The sequence below is a fragment of the Pristis pectinata genome, chromosome 1 (genome assembly GCF_009764475.1).
Source record: "Pristis pectinata isolate sPriPec2 chromosome 1, sPriPec2.1.pri, whole genome shotgun sequence".
Lineage (NCBI taxonomy): Eukaryota > Metazoa > Chordata > Chondrichthyes > Rhinopristiformes > Pristidae > Pristis > Pristis pectinata.
This window is the reverse complement of record NC_067405.1, coordinates 83,826,288-83,848,083: the sequence shown is the minus strand read 5'-3', so window position 1 is coordinate 83,848,083 and position 21,796 is coordinate 83,826,288. Positions and strand designations below refer to the sequence as shown.

The 21,796-nt window shown below is 50.3% G+C and overlaps 1 protein-coding gene across 2 annotated transcripts in view; it reads right to left on the bottom strand.

Annotated features, from left to right (window-relative positions):
* plekhd1 (pleckstrin homology domain containing, family D (with coiled-coil domains) member 1) overlaps positions 1-8,986 on the bottom strand; it is a 77,270-nt gene extending 68,284 nt beyond the window's left edge. The window contains exons 1-2 of one of the 2 annotated variants that reach the window (XM_052027479.1): positions 8,781-8,986; positions 5,355-5,448 (exon numbers count right to left, since the gene is read on the bottom strand). In XM_052027479.1, the coding sequence (XP_051883439.1) occupies positions 5,355-5,448; positions 8,781-8,929 (243 nt within the window). In that variant the 5' untranslated portion in view covers positions 8,930-8,986. The remainder of the gene's footprint in view (positions 1-5,354; positions 5,449-8,780) is intronic. The other variant, XM_052027488.1, reaches the window with a different exon arrangement.
* Positions 8,987-21,796: the final 12,810 nt, after the last annotated feature.

The window sequence follows — 21,796 nt, the reverse complement described above, 5'->3', positions numbered from 1 at the left end:
GACAGCAAGGTCCCAGCAATGAGATAATGGCCAGATGATGTGTTTTCCCAAAGCTGGTTGAAGGACGTGTGTTCACCAGGACACCCTCTCCTGCTCTTCAAGACCTCCCACCAGGGGCTAGAGCAGCTGGGGTCTTGGTGTAATGTCCCTTCCAGCATTTCCGCACTGCAACGGGGCACCGAACATTCGGACTTGGTCAGCTCAGAGCCCAATCCACAGTGTTCGCTGGGTCATGCATTTAAAACTTGGAAAAGAACGGCTGACCCAGGGAACTTGTCCCCCTGAATACTGAACTTCAGGACTGGGATTTGGCAGTGACGCGTGGCCCTTTAAATACATCCCACTTGCAATGACGTGGTCTGGATTTAATTAACCCAAGGTTGATGGGACAAGGCCCCTGTCCGGGCTTTCCGCAGCTGCATTCTAATTGTCCGATGGGACAATGCTGCCGTGTAAAAGGGGAGGTACATCATCACAATAGGAAAATATCCTCATAATATTCCACTCTGGAGGCTGACTAATGCTCTGGTGCGGTGTGTAGAGGGCAAACTGAGGCCCTCTTTGCTCTCTCAAGTGGATGGAAAGATCCCATCGGCCACTTTTAAACAAGAATAGGCCTCTGATCTCCAGTGCTGTTATTGATATTAATTCTACAATGTCACATCAAACAAGGGAGACACAAGAGATTGCAGATGCTGGAATCTGGAGCAACACGCAATCTGCTGGAGGAACTCAGCAGGTCGAGCAGCATCTGTGGACGGTGAAGGAATTGTTGATGTTTCAGGTACAGAGTTTCAACCTGAAGTGTCAACAATTCCTTCTCCCCCCCACAGATGCTGCTCGTCCTGCTGAGTTCCTCCAGCAGATTGTTTATTTGATCATGTCAAACAAGTTTCCCTGTTGTGAACCAATGCAATAGGAAACAAATTAATTGAAAATCTGCAACTTCAGCCAAGTTGCACCCAGTCTGGCTGTTATCCGGGTCTCCTGAGTATCTGAAGCATTAGGGCATGGAGCGACCTCGACACCTGGACACAACTGTTTCAGTGGCACTCATACAACCGTTGCTGTCCACAACACCCTGTGGCCAGTGCACATCCTCTGAGCTCAGAGACAGACACCTGATAGGCAAGTACATCCTTCCCTCATCCATTTGCAAGGCCATAGCTCCCTGTAAGTGGCAACACAGGTAGGTAGGATGGTAAAGAAGGTGTATGTCAAACCTTCATCGGTCAGAGCATTGAGTATAAAAGTTGGAAGTCACATTGCAGTTGTATAAAACTTTTGTTTGGCCATATTTGGAGTATTGGGTGCAGTTCTGGTCGTTGCATTACAGGAAAGATGCGGAGGCTTTAGAGAGGGTGCAGAAGAGGTTCACCAGGATTAGAGAGTATTAGCTATAAGGAGAGTTTGGACAATCTTGGATTGTTTTCTCTGGAGAGTTAGAGGCTGAGGGGAGAGTATATAAATATATGAGAGGCATAGATAAGGTAGATAGTCAAAATTTTCCCAGGGTGGAAGTGTCAAAACTAGGTGGCATAGAATTAAGGTGAGAGGGAGAAAGTTTAAAGGAGATTTGCAAGGCAAGCTTTTTTTACACAGAGAGTGGTGGGTGCCTGGAACGCACTACCAGGGGTGGTGGTGGAGGCAGATACGATAGCAACGTTTAAGGGGCATTTAGACAGGCACCTGAACAGGCAGGGGATGGAGGGATAGAGACCATAAGCAGGCAGACGTGCAGCTCAAAGTGTCATCATGGTCAGCACAGACATTGTGGGTTGAAGGGCTCGTTCCTGTGCTGTATTGTTCTACGTTCATGTTCTATGTTCTGCGTTTATGTTCTATGTTCTCCATCCTATGTTCTATGTTCTGCGTTTATGTTCTATGTTCTGCGTTTATGTTCTATGTTCTCCGTCCTATGTTCTATGTTCTGCGTTTATGTTCTATGTTCTGCGTTTATGTTCTATGTTCTCCGTCCTATGTTCTATGTTCTGCGTTTATGTTCTATGTTCTGCGTTTATGTTCTATGTTCTGCGTTCTTTGTTCTATGTGCTGTGTTCTGTGCCTCCAGAGCAACTGCCCAGAGTCAGAACCCTCATCCAACCAGCTCAGCCTCTTGTGGACCTGCCGTTCAAGGCTGGTCCAGGAATCCACTTGCGAATCACAGGCAGCCTCACACTTCCAGAGATCACCAGGCTCCTCATACACTGCTCAATGCTGCACATTTTCCAGGAGAGAGATTTTGGGTCAGCACTGTATTTTTAGTCACAGCTAATAACTGAAGAAGTGGTACGTTTTGTAGGGCACGTCACAGGAGGCTGGCTGGTGGATGTTCCAAGGTTGTTAAAAGTTAACGGCTTTCAATGATCAATGGTGGAAGGACTGATGGCCAGAACCTGAGGCCTGGCTGAGCAAGAAGCTGATCCTTGGCTGTAGATGGGAGGCCTTATATCTTTTGTCGTTGCTACCATCAGGGAGGGGGTACAGGAGCCGGAAGACCCACACTCAATGTTTTAGGAACAGCTTCTTCCTCTCTGCCATCAGATTTCTCAACGGTCCATGAACCCATGAACACTACCTCATTATTCCTCTTTTGCAATATTTTATTTATCTATTTTTTTGCCGACTTATAATAATAATTTTTAAGTCTTACATTGTACAGCCGCTGCAAAACAACAAATTCCACGACCTATGTTAGTGATAATAAACTTGATTCTGACCGTGACAAGGGATTTGTCCCGTCACAAAGAGGACCCCAGCATCAAATACAGCAGCCACCTCCTCCCCACAGCTACTAACAAGGCACTTGCTGCAACAAACAACCTGCTGGAGGAACTCAGTGGGTCAAGCAGGAACTATGGGGGAAAGGAATTGTCAATGGTTTGGGTCAAAACCTGCATCAGGGCGAAGACACTTGCTGAGAGTCCCAATGCCAGTCAATACCTGATAGCAAACAAGGAGGCCATTTGGCCCATCCTTCTGGTTCAAGTTCAAATTTATTGTCATAGGCATACATACACAGGGTATAAATGCCATGAAAGTTAGCCTTTTGCAGCATTAGCACAGTATAGTACGTTACATAATTGACCTCACAGCCTAGTCAATGAATCATCTTATTTACTGGTCTAAATCAGCTGGGGCTTTGTATTTTAGGGAAATGTAGGTAAGGTCAATCTGATTGAAAGCAATGAGACAAGTAAAGGAAGGGATTGTGAACAAACATTCTTCCATTTAAATGGTTTAGGGAGAGCCGGGGCCGCAAATACATTGCAAAGGCAGCCAAGGTCAGATGTTAGGAAGTGCAGCCCGTCCCAGAAAGTAGTCAATGTCCCGAATTGGCATGTGCATCTGAAGCTGGTTGGCTGAATCCCTGGTATTCTGGCTAAGAGAGACATCACCTTGTACGATGGGATGGCTCCCTGGGAATGTGACCATCTCTCCGAACGGCAGAATTCTTCCACTAAATCAGCCTGGATCTTTAGTAGCTGTCCAACAGGGGGCAGGCAGTGTTATATTGTGATATATTACGATAGTTTGGACCATCATCCCCTGGAACATTTGCTTCCACCAAACCCTCCGAAGGGAATTCCAGGCCTGTATTAGAAAACTTCTTGTCTTCCTTTTGGACTTTGTGCCCTCTGGTCATCTAATTCTCTCCACCAGAAATTCTCCACTAAATCACTTTAACTGGATCCCCACTTTTAAACTTCTTAAAAAAATCCTCCCCTTAAACTTTCCCTGCTTTAAGAAAAACAATCCCTCCTTCCTTAATCCCTCTACCGTCCAAAATCGCAGCTGCATTCTTCAGGACTTTAGTATCCCTCCTGTGGCATGGTGCCCAGAATAGAGCACACTTCTCTAGTGGGGATATAACCAATAAATAATTTTCCATAACATATCTGGTTCGGCACTCTGTTCCAATGTTTACAGGGCCAAGGATGCCAAGTGCCTTTTTAAACGTCTTCTCAACGTGGCCTGGCAGATGCGCAGAGCTGGGAGCCCGACCAGTATTCAGGGAAATGCCCTGCTATCAGACTCTGCTCACAGTCCTGAGGAGACAGACCCAACGCTGTGTTCAGTTTTGGTCATCCTGCCGTAGGAAAGATGCCATTAAGCTGGAAAGAGTGCAGAGTTGATTTACGAGAATGTTGCTGGGACTAGAGGGACTCAGCTATGGAGAGAGGCTGAACAGATTGGGACTTCTTTCACTGGAACGTAGGAGAATGAGGGATGATCTTACAGAGATCATAAAATCATGAGGGGCATAGATAGGGTGAATGCACACTGTCTTTTTCCCAGGGTGAGGGAATCAAGCACTAGAGGGCATCGGTTTAAGGTGAGGGGGGAGAGATTTAATAGGAATCTGAGAGGAGGCAACTTTTTCACCCAGAGGGTTGTCAGTATGTGGAACGAGCTGCCAGAGGAAGTGGTTTAACAACAGTTAAAAGCTACTTGGACAGGTACATGGGTAGGAAAGGTTTAGAGGGATTTAGGCCAAATGCAGGTAAATGGGACTAGCTTAGATGGGAATCTTAGTTGGCATGGACCAGTTGGGCTGAAGGGCCTGTTCCCGTGCTGTATGACTCTATGATCCATTGCCTGACTCTGGTGGGGAAGCACCTGGGGGACAGGTAGAATCAGGAGTCACCACTCAGCAGATTACTGTCGGCAAACCCTGAGATCATGGCGAGTCTGAATGTCAGCAGAGCCCGGGGAGATGCAGGGGTAGGGAGGCCATCTGCCCTCTGCTCTGGGAGGTTGACCAACTTCACAAATGCCTGAGGGTTGCCCTGAGGAGAACGAGGACTGTTGGATGACTCAAACTCGGGAGTGCTTGTAACACTGTCACGTCTACCAGACCCAGCACCCCCCAACCCCTGTCCCAGTCCCTATGAGACAAGCATCCAGTATGAGCTTTCAAACTGAGACGGAGACAAGCTGTGCTTTCTTGTTATTTTAGCTGTTAAATGCATCTCAGTGGGTCATGATCTCCCCTCCCAGAGCTTGTGACTTCAGGTTCCAAATGCAGAGACATGTGCATGTAACCCTGGCTGCAGTACTGTGGGAGTGCTGCACTGTCAGAATTACCACCTGACGGACAAAACATCAAACTGTTAATTTGAAGAGTAGGGGAGATCTCCCAGGGTTCTGGCCAAAGTTCACCCCTCCACACCCTCTGACTGCAAGACTAAACTGACACTGTCTCTGATGCTATGTGCCTGCAATGATGCTGCAAGATTTTCATTGCACCTGTGCACAAGTGTACTTGTGCATGTGACAATAAACTCAACTTTGACCCACTGAGCTCTGATTGAAGCACAAGTCTTTGAGATTTCCATTATCCAGTGACTGACCTTGGGGTGAATGTTGAAGTATTTGTTACTCTCGAAGTTTTTCCTTTCATTTTCCGCATAATAAAGCAAAAAGCTGTCCTTGATGAGGAAGAACCTGGAAAAAAGAGGAAGAGGTTGAGAATCAGTGTCAGGCGAGCTTGAAACAACATCATATTGTGCCAAGTTACACGAAGCAGCTTTCTGGTAGGACTACAAATAAGGTCCTTTTGTGCTTGATTCGATAACATCTCAGCTGGAGCCCATTAATGCTGGATAAACAATTCATCACATGGGAGATAGATGGTTCAACCTTCCCCACTGTGAAAGTGGTTAACATAAAACTGCACTTCAGGTGGGCTAATGGACCTGGAGAGGATGAGGAGGAAATTTGTCGGACAACAGCAGGGCTTAAACAGTTAAATTACAAGGACTCGTTTCACAAACTAGATTTGTATTCCCTTGAATATAGAAGATTAAGGGTTGACCTGACTGAAATTATACTTTCTCTTACAACAGAAGTGGTTGATATCTGGAACACACTGCCAGAGGAGGTGGTGGAATCCGATATAATCACTATGTTTCAGAGGCATTTAGACAGGGACTTAAATAGGCAAGGCACATAGACCTAATGCGGACAAATGGGATTGGTGTAAATGGACAAAAATGTCGACACAGATGTGGTGGGCTGAAGGGCCTGGTTCTGTGTTGTATCATTCTAACTCTGGTGAGGAGTTCTGGACAAAGGGGCATTGGTTTAACACCAGGTCTGGGCTGCCCAGTGCTAACGTCAGGGGCACTTCCTAAAGCCACAAGGGGCAGTCATATGGACTGCTTGTTCCCCAAAGTGCTGTCACAGTTCGGGTCAACTGACAAGTTCCAGGCTGGGATTGACACATTCCTGTTTGGCAAGGGTATCAACGGTTACAGAACAGGCCTTGTTCTCATGAAACGGTATAAGAGACTCAATGGGTTTAACAACCTCCTCCTGTTCCTACTAAGCTGCACCAAATATTATTTTGTTACCTATTTAAAAGTCAGTGAAAACATAAACAGTTCCTGTAATAAGCTGATCGCTACTTCAGTTATCTAATACTGTGTACACCATATTAAACAGCGTTGCTAAGTGCTAACTAGCATGTTGACCAGCTGATCATTTGGGCTCTGAGCCCCGCCCCCTACTGCTGTGCCCTCTGTCGCATTTGTTCAGGAAAAAGACCGCATCCTGCTGAATATTGCACCCTATAGTGGGGCACCATCGGTGCTCAGCAGCCATGCAGGGAGCGCACCAGTGGAGTCGCTGCTACAACAGAAACCTGCATTTGCAAAGCGGAGTTTATTGTCATGTGCACAAGGACATGTGTGCACAAATGCAATGAAAAACTTACTTGCAGCAGCATCACAGGCACATAGCATCAGATAAGCAGCATTCGCAAGAAAATTACAAACTATACATAATTTATACACAATTTTTACAAGAAAAAACACAATTAGAACAAAAAAAAACAAGGTTGATTTTGGTGCAAAGAGATCAAAGTGGTCATAGTGTCGCTAAACTAACGTGGCAAAACTACAGTGATATCTTTAAACAAAAATGAGCCACACAAGGAGAAACCAGGCCAGAGGAAGAAAGCCAACGTTAAGCAACAAACAATCTGCTTGTTTGAGCAGCATCTGCAGGGAGAAAAGAATTATCCATGTTTCAGGCTGAGACCCTGCATTGGGACTGGGAACTCCTTCTTCCCCACCCCACCCCCAAAAGATGCTTCCTGACCCGCTGAGTTCCTCCAGCAGATTGTTTGTTGCTCCAGATTCCAGCGTCTGCAGTCTCCTGTGTCCCCAAAGTAAAATTTAAGGTGCTTCTTACAGGAAAGAAAGAGGGGTGATAAGTTCAGGGTCTGGTAGCCAGGGTGCGGACCCCATTGACAGGGCAAGTAAATTCACGTGTGATCAATACCTGGACGAGTGCAGGTATCTGGGTGGCTGTGGGAAGATTGCAGAGGGACAGAAGGAAGATCGCAGGAACATGTATCAAGATATTGTCTAATTGGAAGCAGAAGGTGGCCAAAGATGGAGGCTAGCAGGGGGAGTTAACAAGGGGGTGTGTGTGGGAAGGGGAGAAATCACCGTGGGCCAACCTCGCCGAGGTGAGTTCTGCAGGATGGGGGTGCAGAGGAGCCGGGGGTATGACTGTGTCCCAGGCCACAGGGAGGTGGAGGAGGTCCAGGAGGGAAAAAGCTTTTGTTGAGCAACATTAGACATCACCAGACCTCTGGCAGAAACAGGTTGGTTCAGTGTTGGTGGGATTCAGAGGTGGACCTCTGGGAAAGAGGGACTCAGGAGGAGCCTTTCAGGAGCGGAGAGCAAGGAAGGCTGCAATGGAAGACAGCAAGGTGCAGAGTTTGTTTGACAGCAGACTGACGGTGGTAGTGGTGGTGAGGGAGGGCCAAATCCTCAGGGGAACCAGGAAGAGGAGTCAGCAGTTTTCAGAACAGGGACGGATTCAGTGTTAAGACGAGGTCAGGATGATCACCGCAAACAAATACCACTGAATCCCCAAGGTAATCTGCAAAATACACCGCATTAGGTCCCCAAGGTTTAATCCAAACTCCAACAGCGAGGAGGACAAGGGCGGCAGGTGCAGGGCAGCACTATCACCTGCAGCTCCCCTCCAAGTCCCACACCAGCCCCACTTGGAGATGTACCGCCGGTCCTTCATCACCCTGCAACTCGCCAGAAGGACTGCGGCGGTTCACCACCACCTTCCCTACGGCGAGCAGTGATGGGCAGTAAATGCTGCCTTAACAGTGACGCCCAGGTTCCACAAGAAAATTTCAAAGGAGCGATGCTACAAGCTGACCACAAGCCCAATGAACAGTAAATGAACAACTAGGGATCATCTAGGTCCCACTGAAGGACCATTGGTGCCAATCTCCCCTCGCCCGCCCCTTCCCCCTCCTTAGCGCTTCTGTCTCGGACCAAGCTTCCGTCCACTGGCCCGAACGTGGAGCGGGGTCACATCGCTGAGGGGAGCTGCCTCGCAGCGCTTGACGGCGCTATCTAAAGGCAGGGTTGCTGGGGGGCTCCGGTAACCTGCGTGGACATCCTGAAGATTCCGCGTTAGGAGAAAGTGGGGGAGACTTCACACCGGGCGGGTGTGTGGACCCGCGCCCTGCGATACTCCCCCCGTCCCACCACAACTCCCTCCCCAGCCCTCGCAGGTGTCCCGGTCTCCCCTGTAAACCAGCCCGGGACACGGCGAGGGACCGACCGTGCTGGAGCCGTCGACAGCCACAGAAACGAGCACTTAAAGAAACGTTAAAGGGGTTCGTGCCTCTCACCCGTGCCCCCACCTCCCCAAACTTGAGAGGGGGGATCGGAGGCGGGATCGGGATCGGGATCGGGAGCAGGACACCCCAGCCGGTGGGCAGAGGCAGCGCCGAGCTTCACCTTTTGGACCATTTGGCGGACGGCCTCCCGAAGGGTCGCTTCCACAGGACGCCATGCAGCTGCACCTTGGTGCTGATGTCCAGCTTGTCCGCCTCGGAACCCTCGCTGAAGTAGGACGGCAGGATGGGAGAGGACTTGGAACTGAACATCACCCGGCGGGGACACAGGAGAGGAGCGGCTGGCGGCGCTCACTGTCCCAGTCAGAGAGGGAGGGAGGGAGGGTGTGACCTACAAACACAGCGCAAGGCTGGCGGAGGGAGGGGCGGAGGGCAGAACTGGGAGCGAGGGGGAGAGGGAGAGGAGGGGGAGAGGGGGAGGGGGAGAGGAGGGGGAGAGGGGGAGGGGGAGAGGGGGAGGGAGAGGGGGGAGAGGGGGGAGGGGGGAGAGGGGGGGGGGGAGAGGGGGAGAGGGGAGAGGGGGAGAGGGGAGAGGGGGGAGGGGAGAGGGGGAGGGGAGAGGGGGAGGGGGAGAGGAGGGAGATAGGGAGAGGGAGAGGAGGGGGGAGGGGGAGAGGGGGGAGGGGGAGAGGGGGGAGAGGAGGAGAGGGAGAGGAGGGGGGAAGGGGAGGGGGGAAGGGGGAGAGGGGGAGGGGGAGGGAGAGGAGGGGGGAAGGGGGAGGGGGGAAGGGGGAAGGGGGAGAGGGGGAGGGGGGAAGGGGGAGGGGGAGAGGGGGAGGGAGTTGGAGTGGGAGGGAAGAAGAAGCAAGGGGAAGGAGGGGAGAGGGAGTGAAAGGAAGGGCAATGAAAGGGAGGGGGAAGGGGAGGGAGAAGGGGAGGGGGAGGAGGATGGGGAGGGAATGAGAGAGGGTGAGAGGAGGGAGAGGAAAGGCAGAGAAGGGATGAGGGGAATGGGAGTGGAGGGAGAATGCTGAGTGGGAATGAGGGGTGGGAGAGAGGGGGAGGATGGGGGGGTGGATGAGGGGAGGGGGAAGAAGATGGGGAGGGAGGATGAGAGGGGAGGGAGGATTGATGATGAGAGTCGGGATGGGAGGGGCGAGGATGAGGGCAGAGGGAGGAGGATGGGGAGGGGGAGAGTGGGAGGGGAGGATGAGGGGACAGGGATGGGAGAGAGAGAGCACAGTGAGGATAAAGGGAGGGAGACGGGATGGTGGGATATCAGGCTGTGGGTCAGTGGGTCGATAGGACACTGCTGAGCAGGTAGAGGGTGGTTCAGAGGGCAGGGCTGGCAGGGAGTAGTCCTGGGCTGACAGTGGGCAGTGCAGGACAGCGGGAGGTACTGATTGCCATTTCAACCCCTGTCTGCTTCTCATTTTTTAAAATTTATGTCAGGATCGGGACACCAGCAGCAATGCCGGCAGTTATTGCCCCTGCCCAGCTACCCCTTGGGAAGCCGGTGATGTGTCTTTTACAACTGAGGGACTTGCTGGGCCCATTCGGAGTGTACATAACATGTGCTGCTCTGCTGTTGGCGAGCCTGTTAGCAGACCAGCTCCAACCTGCCTCTCCGCTGCCCACCCCCTCACCATCCAAGGTCACCCCCTACAGCCCGGTCCCTTTTAAAGCTGTAGTACTTTCATGGTTTGGTATCGAGAGGAGGGGAAAGAGAGAGAGTGTGAGTGAGAGAGAGAGAGGGGGAGAGACAGAAATGCTGGGTGACAAGAGGGAAGGAGAGGAGGGGGGAGGGAGAGGAGATGGGGAGGAGAGAGGGAGAGAGAGGGAGAGAGAATGCTGGGTGAGAGGAGGGAGACAGGACAGCTCTGCTAAAGACATGTACTTTGTTGAACTATTCAGAGCCCCTCCAGCCTGTTCATTGTGAGGGTTAAAGCAGTCAGCTGATTAAACAAACCTGCAAACCTCCACCCTGGGGACTGGGATCAGAGGCAGCTGCTGCATCAGTTGCAACATTGATCCAGTGAGTGTGTAAAGCCTCACTTCTCCCTGTCACTGGGGCATAAGTGTCTGTTCCAGAATGTGGGGGCATCAGGCCAGAAGCTGAGGTGCTGAACCAGTTTGCTCCTTAGCAAGACAACAGCTCCCACAGCCTGCAGCTGATGCAGAGGTTCAAAGGCATACAGCAGATCAGCTGGGGGGAGGTGCCTCCAGCAGTGCTGGTAGAGTCCACGGTCTGTGGTGTGGGTGCCGAGCCTGGGATTTATTGCCCAGAGAAGGTAGTGGTATTGGTGCATCCATCAACATGGCACTCTTGGCAGGCAAGAGTCAGCCACACTGTCAGAGGACTGGAGTCACCTACTGGCCTGGGGTGATCCCTGTGGTCTACAACACATTGGTTCAGTTCTTAATCAATAATCCAAAACCATCCTAATATCGGCAGCAGGGGAAATACCAGAACCTCTCCATAAGGAAGTAGTAACAGGATACTGAGAAAATAACAATATAGAATCTGTACAGATTTATAAAAGGGAACTCATGTTTGACAAATCATTTTTTGGAGGCTGTAATTACTTGGGTGAGGACATTCATTGGATGTGGTATTTGGATTTTCAGAAGCTTCTCAGTAAGGTCTCATTACAAATAACTTAAAAGGCTTGTTTACTAACTTTTCCTAAATTTCTTGCTGCATATAAGGAAGGATGTGGAGGCTTTGGAGAGGGTGCAGAAGAGGTTCACTTGAATGCTGCCTGGATTAGAGTATAACTATAAGGAGAGGTTGGACAAACTTGGATTACTTCCTCTGGAGTGTCGGAGGGTGAGGGGAGACCTGATACAAGTTTATATAATTATGAGAGGCATAGATAGGGTAGATAGTCAGATTCCTTTTACCAGGATGGAAATGACAAATACTAGAGGCCATTGATTTCAGGTGAGAGGGGAGAGAGTTTAAAGGAGATTTATGAGGCAAGTTTTTGTATTACACAGAGAGGACCATCACTGGGGCAGAATGTTAATACAGAGAGATGCAGTTCCAGTGCGTAGATCAGCACCTTCACCTTCCTCTCCTGTCAGATTCCACCATCTTCAGCCCTTTGTCACCTCCACCCATCACCTCCCAGCCTCTGTCACTATTCCCACTCTCCCCTCCCCCATCTGCCCATCACCCCTCCTCACCCGGATCCACCTATCACCTGCCAGCTCTTGCTCCACCCCTTCCCCTCACCTTTTTATACCAGCGATCTCCCCTCTATCTTTCAGTCCAGATGAAGGGTCTCGACCCGAAATGTCGACTGTCCATCTCCCTTCACAGATGCTGCCTGACCTGCTGAGTTCCTCCAGCATCTTGTGTCTTGCTCTAGATTCCAGCATCTGCAGTCTCTAGTGTCATCACTGATTATGATTGCCAGATTCATACACAAGATGTGTGTGTGCCTTCCCCTTGACCTTACTGTAACCTGAGATGTGTAAGAAGTGCAAGTTTACTGATTGTTCTGGCTGCTTGGTCCCATAACAGATGGAGCACACCCCCACCCACCGAACCACCTTCTATTTAAGTGGGAGCATTTGATTAATCAGTGCCCAGAGCTGGTCAGATGGAGCCACTGCACTCTCCTCTCCCTGCTCTGACAGCCCAGATTTACCAGCACACAACACAGGCATTCCCAGGGTTACAACAGGGTTCTGTTCCTGAGAACTGTTCATAACCCAACTGTTCTAAGTCAGAAATGAACAGAAACAGTGCGTGAGAGAGGATCACAGAAATGGGAGGGTGAGCAGGTGCGGGAAGTGCAGCCGCCAGCCGGCCTCACTGACTCAGTGAGTGAGTGAGTCTGCTCAGCGCTCCCAGCTCTGCTCGGCTCCACCCAGCCCCTGCTTGTTGTGACTCAGGTAGGGAAGGGAAGGCACACGGAAATGTCCCATTCTCACCCGGTAGAAGATGCCTGCAGCCCCGCAGCAGCCAGCAAATCCATCCCCATCCATCCCGCCGGTCTCCTGAACACTCATTCACATGTCCATGAGTCGGGTGTTCGTAACCTGTCACTTGGCTCCATGCTCTGATACCTGAACCAGGACTGCACAGGACGTACTGAGAAACAGCACCTTGCAGTTTATGCAATCGATATGTTTCTCCTGTTCACCCTGATGTGCAATAAAAAACAGTGCCTCTCACTATATCTATATAACCATTATAGTGCTTTTTGAGTGGAGTCACGGTGGTATTGTAGGGAAGGCCATTGTCTTTTGCTTTTTGGGTTTCACAGTGCACCTGATATTCTTGGTTCTCAACTGTGGTACCCTGGTAGGCCCCATCAGTCACATCCCACCACTCTTTCCCCACAGTTTTGCAAACTATTCTTTTTCTAGTATCTTTCTGAACACCCTGACTGATCCAGTTTCCACCACTCCTGCAGTCAGTGAGCTCCCCATCATAACAACTCCCTGCCTAACATTTTTCCCTCAGCTCTTCCCTTTGTATCTTTAAACCCATGTCATCTGGTCCACTGATAGGAAGAACCTCGGTCCATCTAGCACATCTGGACCAGTCAAAGTTTCCACTCAATTTTCTTTGGGCCGAGGGGAATGATCCCATCCAACAGCCTAACCTTTCTGCTGAAATGTATCACGTCCCTGGAACCAGTCTATATATAAATATAAATATAACTATTCTCTCTCTCTTGCTCCCTCTCGCTCTCTCTCGCTATCTGTCTATCTATCTATCTATCTATCTATCTATCTATCTATCTATCTATCTATCTATCTATCTATATATATATATATATATATATATATATATATATATATATACACACACAGTGGCATGCAAATGTTTGGGCACCCTTGGTCAAAATTTCTGTTACTGTGAATAGCTAAGCGAGTAAAAGATGACCTGATTTCCAAAAGGCATAAAGTTAAAGATGCCACATTTCTTTAATATTTTAAGCAAGATTACTTTTTTATTTCCATCTTTTACAGTTTCAAAATAACAAAAAAGGAAAAGGGCCCGAAGCAAAAGTTTGGGCACCCTGCATGGTCAGTACTTAGTAACACCACCTTTGGCAAGTATCACAGCTTGTAAACGTTTTCTGTATCCAGTTAAGAGTCTTTCAATTCTTGTTTGAGGGATTTTTGCCCATTCTTCCTTGCAAAAGGCTTCTAGTTCTGTGAGATTCTTGGGTCATCTTGCATGCACTGCACATATCTTTGTTCATTGCAGCCAAAAAGTTCTCATTTTAACTTCATCAGTCCACAGGACTTATTTCCAAAATGTATCAGCCTTGTTTAGATGTTCCTTTGCAAACTTCTGACGCTGAATTTTGTGGTGAGAATGCAGGAAAGTTTAGAGAAAAAAGGGTACAGAATTTCATAAAAAGAACACCTCTCCAACTGTTAAGCACGAGGGTGGATCGATCATGCTTTGGGCTTGTGTTGCAGCCAGTGGCATGGGGAACATTTCACTGGTAGAGGGAAGAATGAATTCAATTAAATACCAGCAAATTCTGGAAGCAAACATCACACCGTCTGTAAAACAGCTGAAGATGAAAAGAGGATGGCTTCTACAACAGGATAACTATCCTAAACACACCTCAAAATCCACAATGGCCTACCTCAAGAGGCACAAGCTGAAGGTTTTGCCATGGCCCTCACAGTCCCCCAACCTAAACATCATCGAAAGTCTGTGGATAGACCTCAAAAAAGCAGTGCATGCAAGGCACCTGATGGGTGGGGGTGGAGCCACACCTTGATTGACAGTGGTGTCACTTCCGCTCCGAGGAGCAATGCCATCCTCCGACCAGCGGGGGTCAGTGTCGTTACTGTCACGTGACAGCCATGTGCTCTCCTACTACATTCCACCCCTCGGAAGTTAGATCAGCCGCCAGTCAAGGGAGAGCTACAACCAAGTAAAGAAATGTGCGTCAAAATGTGGTACTAATAACTTTCAAGGGTAGCAGGATACACAAAAAACTATAACTAAAATGAGGGCAGTGGTCAGTGGGCTACAGTTGCCCAACATCCCCCTGTGACCCAAACAGCCACCTGTTTCCCCAGAAGGTGTCGTGCTGGAGGAGCTGGTCCCTTGGTTCTCCGTTTTGTCCACCGAGTCCCTAAAGTGAGCAGTCAGGTTGAAGGGGTTTCTGTATTTTATCAGAGATAAAGGTGCAGTACTCCTTTGTAATCACCGCATATGTACCATCATTTGCAGCGAGTGGACCATCTAGGGCCTTCCGAGTCTTCCGGGCTACCAGCCTGACGGCAGACAGCTCCGCTGCCGTCGTTGTTTCTCATGGGACAGTCTTGCCGTGCAATACGGGGGGCAGGCTATCCTCTAGAGACTCTCCGCCTCCACGATGGCCCTGCTGTCCCTGTACCCGCTTTATGCTGGGTCCTCCTCATGTTCATCGAGCGTGAGTTCGGGGTACCACAAACACTGGAAAACAGCAACTGTGCCGGCCAGTAGGGGGGGGCACGGTTAGTTACTGTAGCCGGATATCCAGTTGGTCTCGTTCAGAGTTTAGGGAGTCCCAGCTTAGCAGCACCATTGGCAGTGGTTGTGGAAACACCCGGAAGCAGTCTCGCTGAAACTCACAACGGCCAACTAAAAAGGTGGAATTGTGCTCATTCTGGATTCTACACCACCACTGCCTTGGCTTACTCAGTGACTGTGGAATCCTCTGAGGTTCGGGACTCGCGTGGAGGTCAAATTGTATGAAGGGAAATGCAACTCCTGAAACACCCACCCCATTCGGAATCTCTGGAAGGGATGTGCTGCAGTGGTGGGGGAAGTGGTGGGGAACTGCCATCCGCCCCCGCCCCCTAAAAAGCGATATACCGAACCCGCTCAACAGAGAGAAAAATAAGAGTACATGTTAAAAGCTCATTTCGACAAGGTATCCAAGGGAATCGTCATCAATGGCAGAGATTCAGCGGCGTGTGTTGGGGTTGGGAGGTACATCCAACCGTTCGACATATTAGAGGTGTTGGCGAATTCGTAGGTGATTTCGAGGGAGGTTTAAGCAGACGTCTCGCCAATCATCGCGGTCCGCAGGAGGAGGGGGTGGAACAGTGCCATCATCCTGTAGCCGGGGTGGGGGAGACAAACTCATTCCTGGAGGGTCAAGTGTTGGGTATGGAGACAGGACAAGTTAGTTCGACCCGGAATCGCGACCCAACGAATGTTCCCGGGACATCGCACAATGACTTCTCCCTTCTGAGGAGGTCCAATGTAATGGGTGGCTGCCAACCCTAGGTGAAGTTGAAGCGGGGGTGGGGGCAGCCTTGTTCAAGTGTCGGTAGTCCACCGTCCTGCGCCATATCCCGTTCTTTTTGCGGACGGGCCAGACCGGTCTAATAAAAGGGGAGGATGCGGGCCTAAAGACTCCCTTCCGCAGCACGGCTTCAACGGCCTCTGTCATATCTTGATGTCCCCCGGGCACCCTATACTGCCGACTGCAGACGACCTTGGAGGGAGGGCGGACAACAACCTGTTCCCATTTAGCCGCTCCGACACCACCGTAGCACGGGCGACTACAAAAGTGAACTTGCCTCGGTTGGTGTGCAGGGACAGTCCCTTTAAAACATTCATCCCTAGTATGCATTCAGGCAAATCTGCAATTAAGACAGCTACAGTTCGAGGAGGATGATTCCAGACAACCATGAGGACGTTGACTTCCCTCGCGGTCAACATGGACACCCCCAACTCCTCTATCTGCATCTGTGGCCCCTTCCACGCAGCAGGGTTACCCGGGATGATGGTGTGTTGGGCACCCGTGTCGATGAATGCCATCCACCTCTGCACGTTCCCTTTTAACCAGTGTATCGCTACAGGTATATGTGGCCTCAGGTCTCCCAGGCAGGAGAGGGAGGTGGAACAAATGCCCCGCGAACCCTGGCCTTCATTCTGTGAGGGGGGTAGGGGTGTGCCACCCCGTGGGTGAAGGTTCCTGCTGGCGGAGATGGCGTATTTCCTGTCTCAGCAGGTCCTGGAGCTGAGCCATGAGCGCAGGGGAGACTGTTGCAGGTGGCGGAAGGGCGGAAGCAATATCAGCATTGCAGCCCACGTGTAGCGGCGGTTGGGGGAACCCCCTGTGTCGTGCTTGGACCTAGGATGACTGTGGATCTTCCCGCAGCCTGGATTCCGCCCACAGAGCTCTTTCCAACGCGCTTGGAGAGCGGAGGTTGAGACCTCGTCTATACTGGCGTGGTCCACCCCTGCGCGCAACAGGTCTAGGTATAGTTGCTTGCGCGTGGGACGGGGGGTCTTGTCCCCAGCCCTCGTGTCCGCTCTGCAGAGCTGGGTGGGCTTATCCCGCTGCAAGAACTCCAGCCCTTTCAGGAGGGTGATGGAATCCCGCACGGTCTTCTCATTAGCAGGTCCCATGAGGGGCAGAACAACTGGCCTCAAATCGGGGCACGCGGTGGTAACCAGGTATCCCATTAGCACGCTGGTCACCCTTGTGTTTTCTAACAACCCACGATCGCCGGGCCTTTCAGAGATGCCTGCCCACTTTGGTGCCCTCACTGACCAGTGTTCCACTGCGGTCGCCCATCTAAGTCCCATTCGAGCAGGGTAGGGTACCGGACCCTCACTGCGTTCACTACCCGATCCCATAGGGTATTGGTTTTACCCAGTTCCTCCATGTGGCGCCCGCAGGACATTGTTAATGCTCTCTTTGTCAGACAAGCTCCCTCGGGCGCTCTCTTCCTGGTGAGAGAGGCTCACGTTGGGGCCCCCCTCATGTCACAATCGGAGCAGCCATGTAGCCAGGTGCTCGCCCGGCCGCTGGCGGTACCGGTCTGCCAGCTGGGTTAGCTCCTTGATGGAGAACTCCCAGGCCTCCGTCGTCTCGAAGGGACCACGGGCACTTCCCCCTGCGGGAACCCTGTGGTGGAGCTGGGACCGCATGGTGACGGGTCTAGCATGCAGAGGCTTGGGTGGGTAGGGGGGAGGGCGGGCGCGAGGGAGCCCCTGCTCTACGGGCGCGCCCACATCATCCGTATACATCCATATATCCCCATCCCGCAGCCATGCGTCCAGCCTGTCGCCGCGCCGGACCAGGGCTCGGAATTTTAATCGATCTGTCTGCAAACCAGCCCCACGGGCGGCTTGTGCCTGATGTGCCTGAACCAGCCAGCAGGCGACCTCAGTACCCCTGACCTCCAGGTCACTGACCCGGGTCTGAGCCGTTTCAACTGCCTCTTGCAGCGTGCAGCAACTTTGCCGGAGGATCTCTGTCTCTCTTTCCCTCTGCAGGCAGGTTTCCTGCAATTGGCCAGTAATCTAGACCTGGCGCCTCAGTAGGGATGTCAGGAGCCAGAGGGTCCCCTTTGGCTCCCCTTGGCACTGGGGTACCCTGACTTCTGGAGAGGGCCACCACGTGGTGTCCCTGTGTTTCACCACGTGGGTCTAACTACTAGGCCCAGTTCACTGGCCTACCGTGGTCTGCCAGCATGCTGGCAAGCTCCCGAATCCCTCACTCTCATCTATCCATCCAGGGATTCTCTCCTCTGTATCTGCGCTTGCCTTATACCCCCGGTTCCAAAACATTCTCCCTGCGTCTGTGTCCAGCCAAGATCTTCAAGACCTTGCTCGCAGCGCCAAATGTTGTGTGAAAAGGTTCTTGTGGAATCTCAAAGATAGAGGTATCCGGACACACAGTCTTTGTATTTTAAAAAGGGAAAATTTATTTACAAAGACAAACGCGGGGACAGAATGGATGGGAACGGATGCACACTTGCACTCACACACACGGGTGACCGCGAACATGAGGGGGAACCGCAATGAGGATGAGATACACACACACGCACGCACGCACACACACACACACACAAATACACAATAAACAAGGTACAGCTTATCAAGAGATGAACACTCCAATGCCTGAATACCCTGACCCAAACAAGCATTGGCTCTAACACTCCCTGGAATCTGACTAAGACGCTCCCAAACCACATGGTGGTGCACACTCTTACCAGTGGTCTCTGCAGCGTGGTTTCACTACTCCTGGGGCAGTCGAAAGAGGGAGGGCCAGGGGATTGCAACACTCTTTATAGTGCTGGGTGGAGCCTGGCCAGGTAATTTAGACAGGCCAATGGTTTGGAGGTCAGGGACAAAGGTGCCTGCCATGGCCAATGGTCAGACAGGTTCAGGGACAAAGGTGCTCTCCTAGACCAAACCCTATGCCCACACCTGATGGGTGGGGGTGGAGCCACACCTTGATTGACAGTGGTGTCACTTCCGATCCGAGGAGCAATGCTGTCCTCCGACCAGCGGGGGTCAGTGTCGTTACTGTCACGTGACAGCCATGTGCTCCAGGTTCAGGAACAAAGGTGCTCTCCTACTACAGGGGTGCCCAAACCTTTGCATGCCACTGTATATAATAATTAAAATTATGAAGTTCTAGTAAATCTCTCTCTAGGCCCTTTACCTCCTTCCTAAAGTTTTGTGTTAGGATTAGTTGAGGGATCAATCCTCTTCTTTGGTACTGCTGCATAATTCTCTTCCTGTACATTCAAGAAAAGATAAGGTTTCTCTATTAGTCACATGTACATCGAAACACACAGTGAAATGCATCTTTTGCATAGAGTGTTCGGAATTAAACCCGGATCTCTGGCACTGTATCACGCTAACTGCTACACTACCATGTCTGCCCTTAGGAACAGTAAAGGGAAAATATAAGTGGTGGGAGTTCTCTATAGGCTACAAAATAATAACATTATGGTGGCACAGTCTATCATAGCACACTGGAGGTCAAAATATAAAAATATAAACCACAGATGCTGGAAATCTGAAATAAAAACAGAAAATACAAGAAACACTCAGCAGGCCAGGCAGCATCTGTGGAGAGAGAAACAGAGTCAACGTTTCAGGTCCATGACTCTTTGTTAGAACTTCCCCAGTTTTGAAGAAGGGTCATAGAATCATACAGCACAGAAACAGACCCTTCGGCCCAACTCATCCATGGCAACCTAGTTGCCTACCTGAGCTAGCCCCATTTGCCTGCCTCTAAAGCTTTCCTATCCATGAACCTGTCCAAATGTCTGTTAAACATTGTAACTGTACCTGCTTCTACCACTTCCTCTGGCAGTTTGTTCCACATACCACCCTCCGAATGAAAAACTTGCCTCTCGGGTCCCCTTTAAATCTTTCTGCTCTCACCTTAAACCTGTGCCCTCTACTTCTAGACTCCTCTACCCTGGGAAAAAGGCTGTGACAATCCATGGCCCTCATAGTTTTATAAACCTGTGTAAGGGCACCCCTCAGCCTCCTTTACTCCAGAGAAATCAGTCCCAGCCTATCCAGCCTCTCCTCCAGTCCTGGCAACATTCTGGTGAATCTTTTCTGCACCCTCCCTAGCTTAATCATATCCTTCCAATTAGTATGGCAACCGGAGCTGCATACAATATTCCAGGTGCAGTCCCTTGTACAGCTGTAACATGACATGACAATTCTTGTACTCGGTGTTCATCCAATGAAGGCAAGCGTGCCATACACTGCCTTCACCTTGTCTACCTGTATTGCTACTTTCAGGGAACTTGAAACTCCTGCCTCAGCCATGTCCTCTGGCAGCTCATTCCACATACCCATCCACCACCCTCTGTGTGAAAACTTGCCCCTCTTAAGTTTTTCCCTTTTCACCGTAAACCTATGCCCTGTTCTAGACTCCCCCTAGCACAGGGAAAAAGACTGTGTGCACTCACCCCATCTATGCCCCTCCTATTTTATACACCTCTATAAGGTCACCTCCCACTGTTCTACGCTGCAAGGAACAAAGTTCAAGCCTGCCCAACTTTTCCTATAACTCAGGCCCTTGAGTCCTGGCAACATTCTTGTAAATCTCCTAAGATTTAGGTAGGACTCCACAACTGCCAATTTTTACCTCTCCAAGATGGTCACCTGGCAGCCGAGGCCTCACAGACCCAGTGTATACCTCTCTGGTCTCTCGTCATTACTTTCTGTAAACTTCTGATCCAAAACACCACCTTCACCCTCACTGTGTAGATCGTCATCAGTGCCGATCCACATCAACTCCCGATGTCTCAAATGCTTCAAATGTTACAATTATTGTCGTCCTGGTTCAATTCCCATTGTTTTGCAACATCCCTTCTGTCAACTGGACCTATGTCCCACCGTCTTTCCTTACGTTCACCCACTCACTCCCTGCGCTGCACCATTGACAGCAGGTAAAATGCAGGCAGTTGTAATTTCCACTCTCCACCAGAGGTCACTAGGGAGCCCCAGCTGATTACTGGCCTGATGCAAATTACTACTCTTTTGTAGCTCCAACTCACCTGGTCAAGCTGGTTTACGATCAGATTACATGGTACCTGCAGTTAATACAAATAAAATGTGTTGGAGATATCCAGCGGCATCTGTGGGTGGAGGAAGGGTTGATGTTTGACTAATGAGAGGTGTTCAGCCTGAAACATCTCTCTCCACAGATGCTGTCTCACCCGCTGAATATTTCCAGCAGTATCTCCTTTTTCTTTCAGATTTACAGCATCTGTGGTATTTTGCATTTGTACCTGACAGTCTTTATACAAGAGGTTTTAGTACTGGTGCTGGTATGGGAGAGCAGGAACCAGTGTAACTACACCGACAGTCATTTGTCCATTTCCCTACAAGAAGCTGGTCAACACGTTCACGTATCCCTGAAGCAGCAGCATAGGTTGAGAAGGTGAAACATTGGGGATAGGTCCCTTCATTAGCAGGACATAAAATATAAGGACAGGGAAGTTATGGAACAACTTTCCAACCATGCCTCTTTTCTTCCCTTTCCTAGCCTCTCCTTTTTTCTAACCCTTTTTTTCCCTCCTTACCTTTGACCCATCCCCCTGGTAGATCTGCTCTCCCCTCCTCCCTTGCACCTGCCTATCAGTGTCTCTTACCTGTATCTACCCATCACCACCTTGTGCCCACCCCACCTCCCCTCTTTTGTCCACCTCTCACTGCTCTGCTTTTCCCTCCTATATATTGGGCTTCCCCTTTTCCTATCTTCAGTCCTGAAGAAGACTGCCTGCTTTTCTCCACGGATGCTGCCTGGCCTGCTGAGTTCCTCCAGCATCATCGTGTTTTTCTTCTAGATTCCAGCATCTGCAGTCCTTTGTTTCTCTTTATAACACACTGGCTGGTCAGGTTGCTGCACTTATCGGAAGTACTTTTTTTTA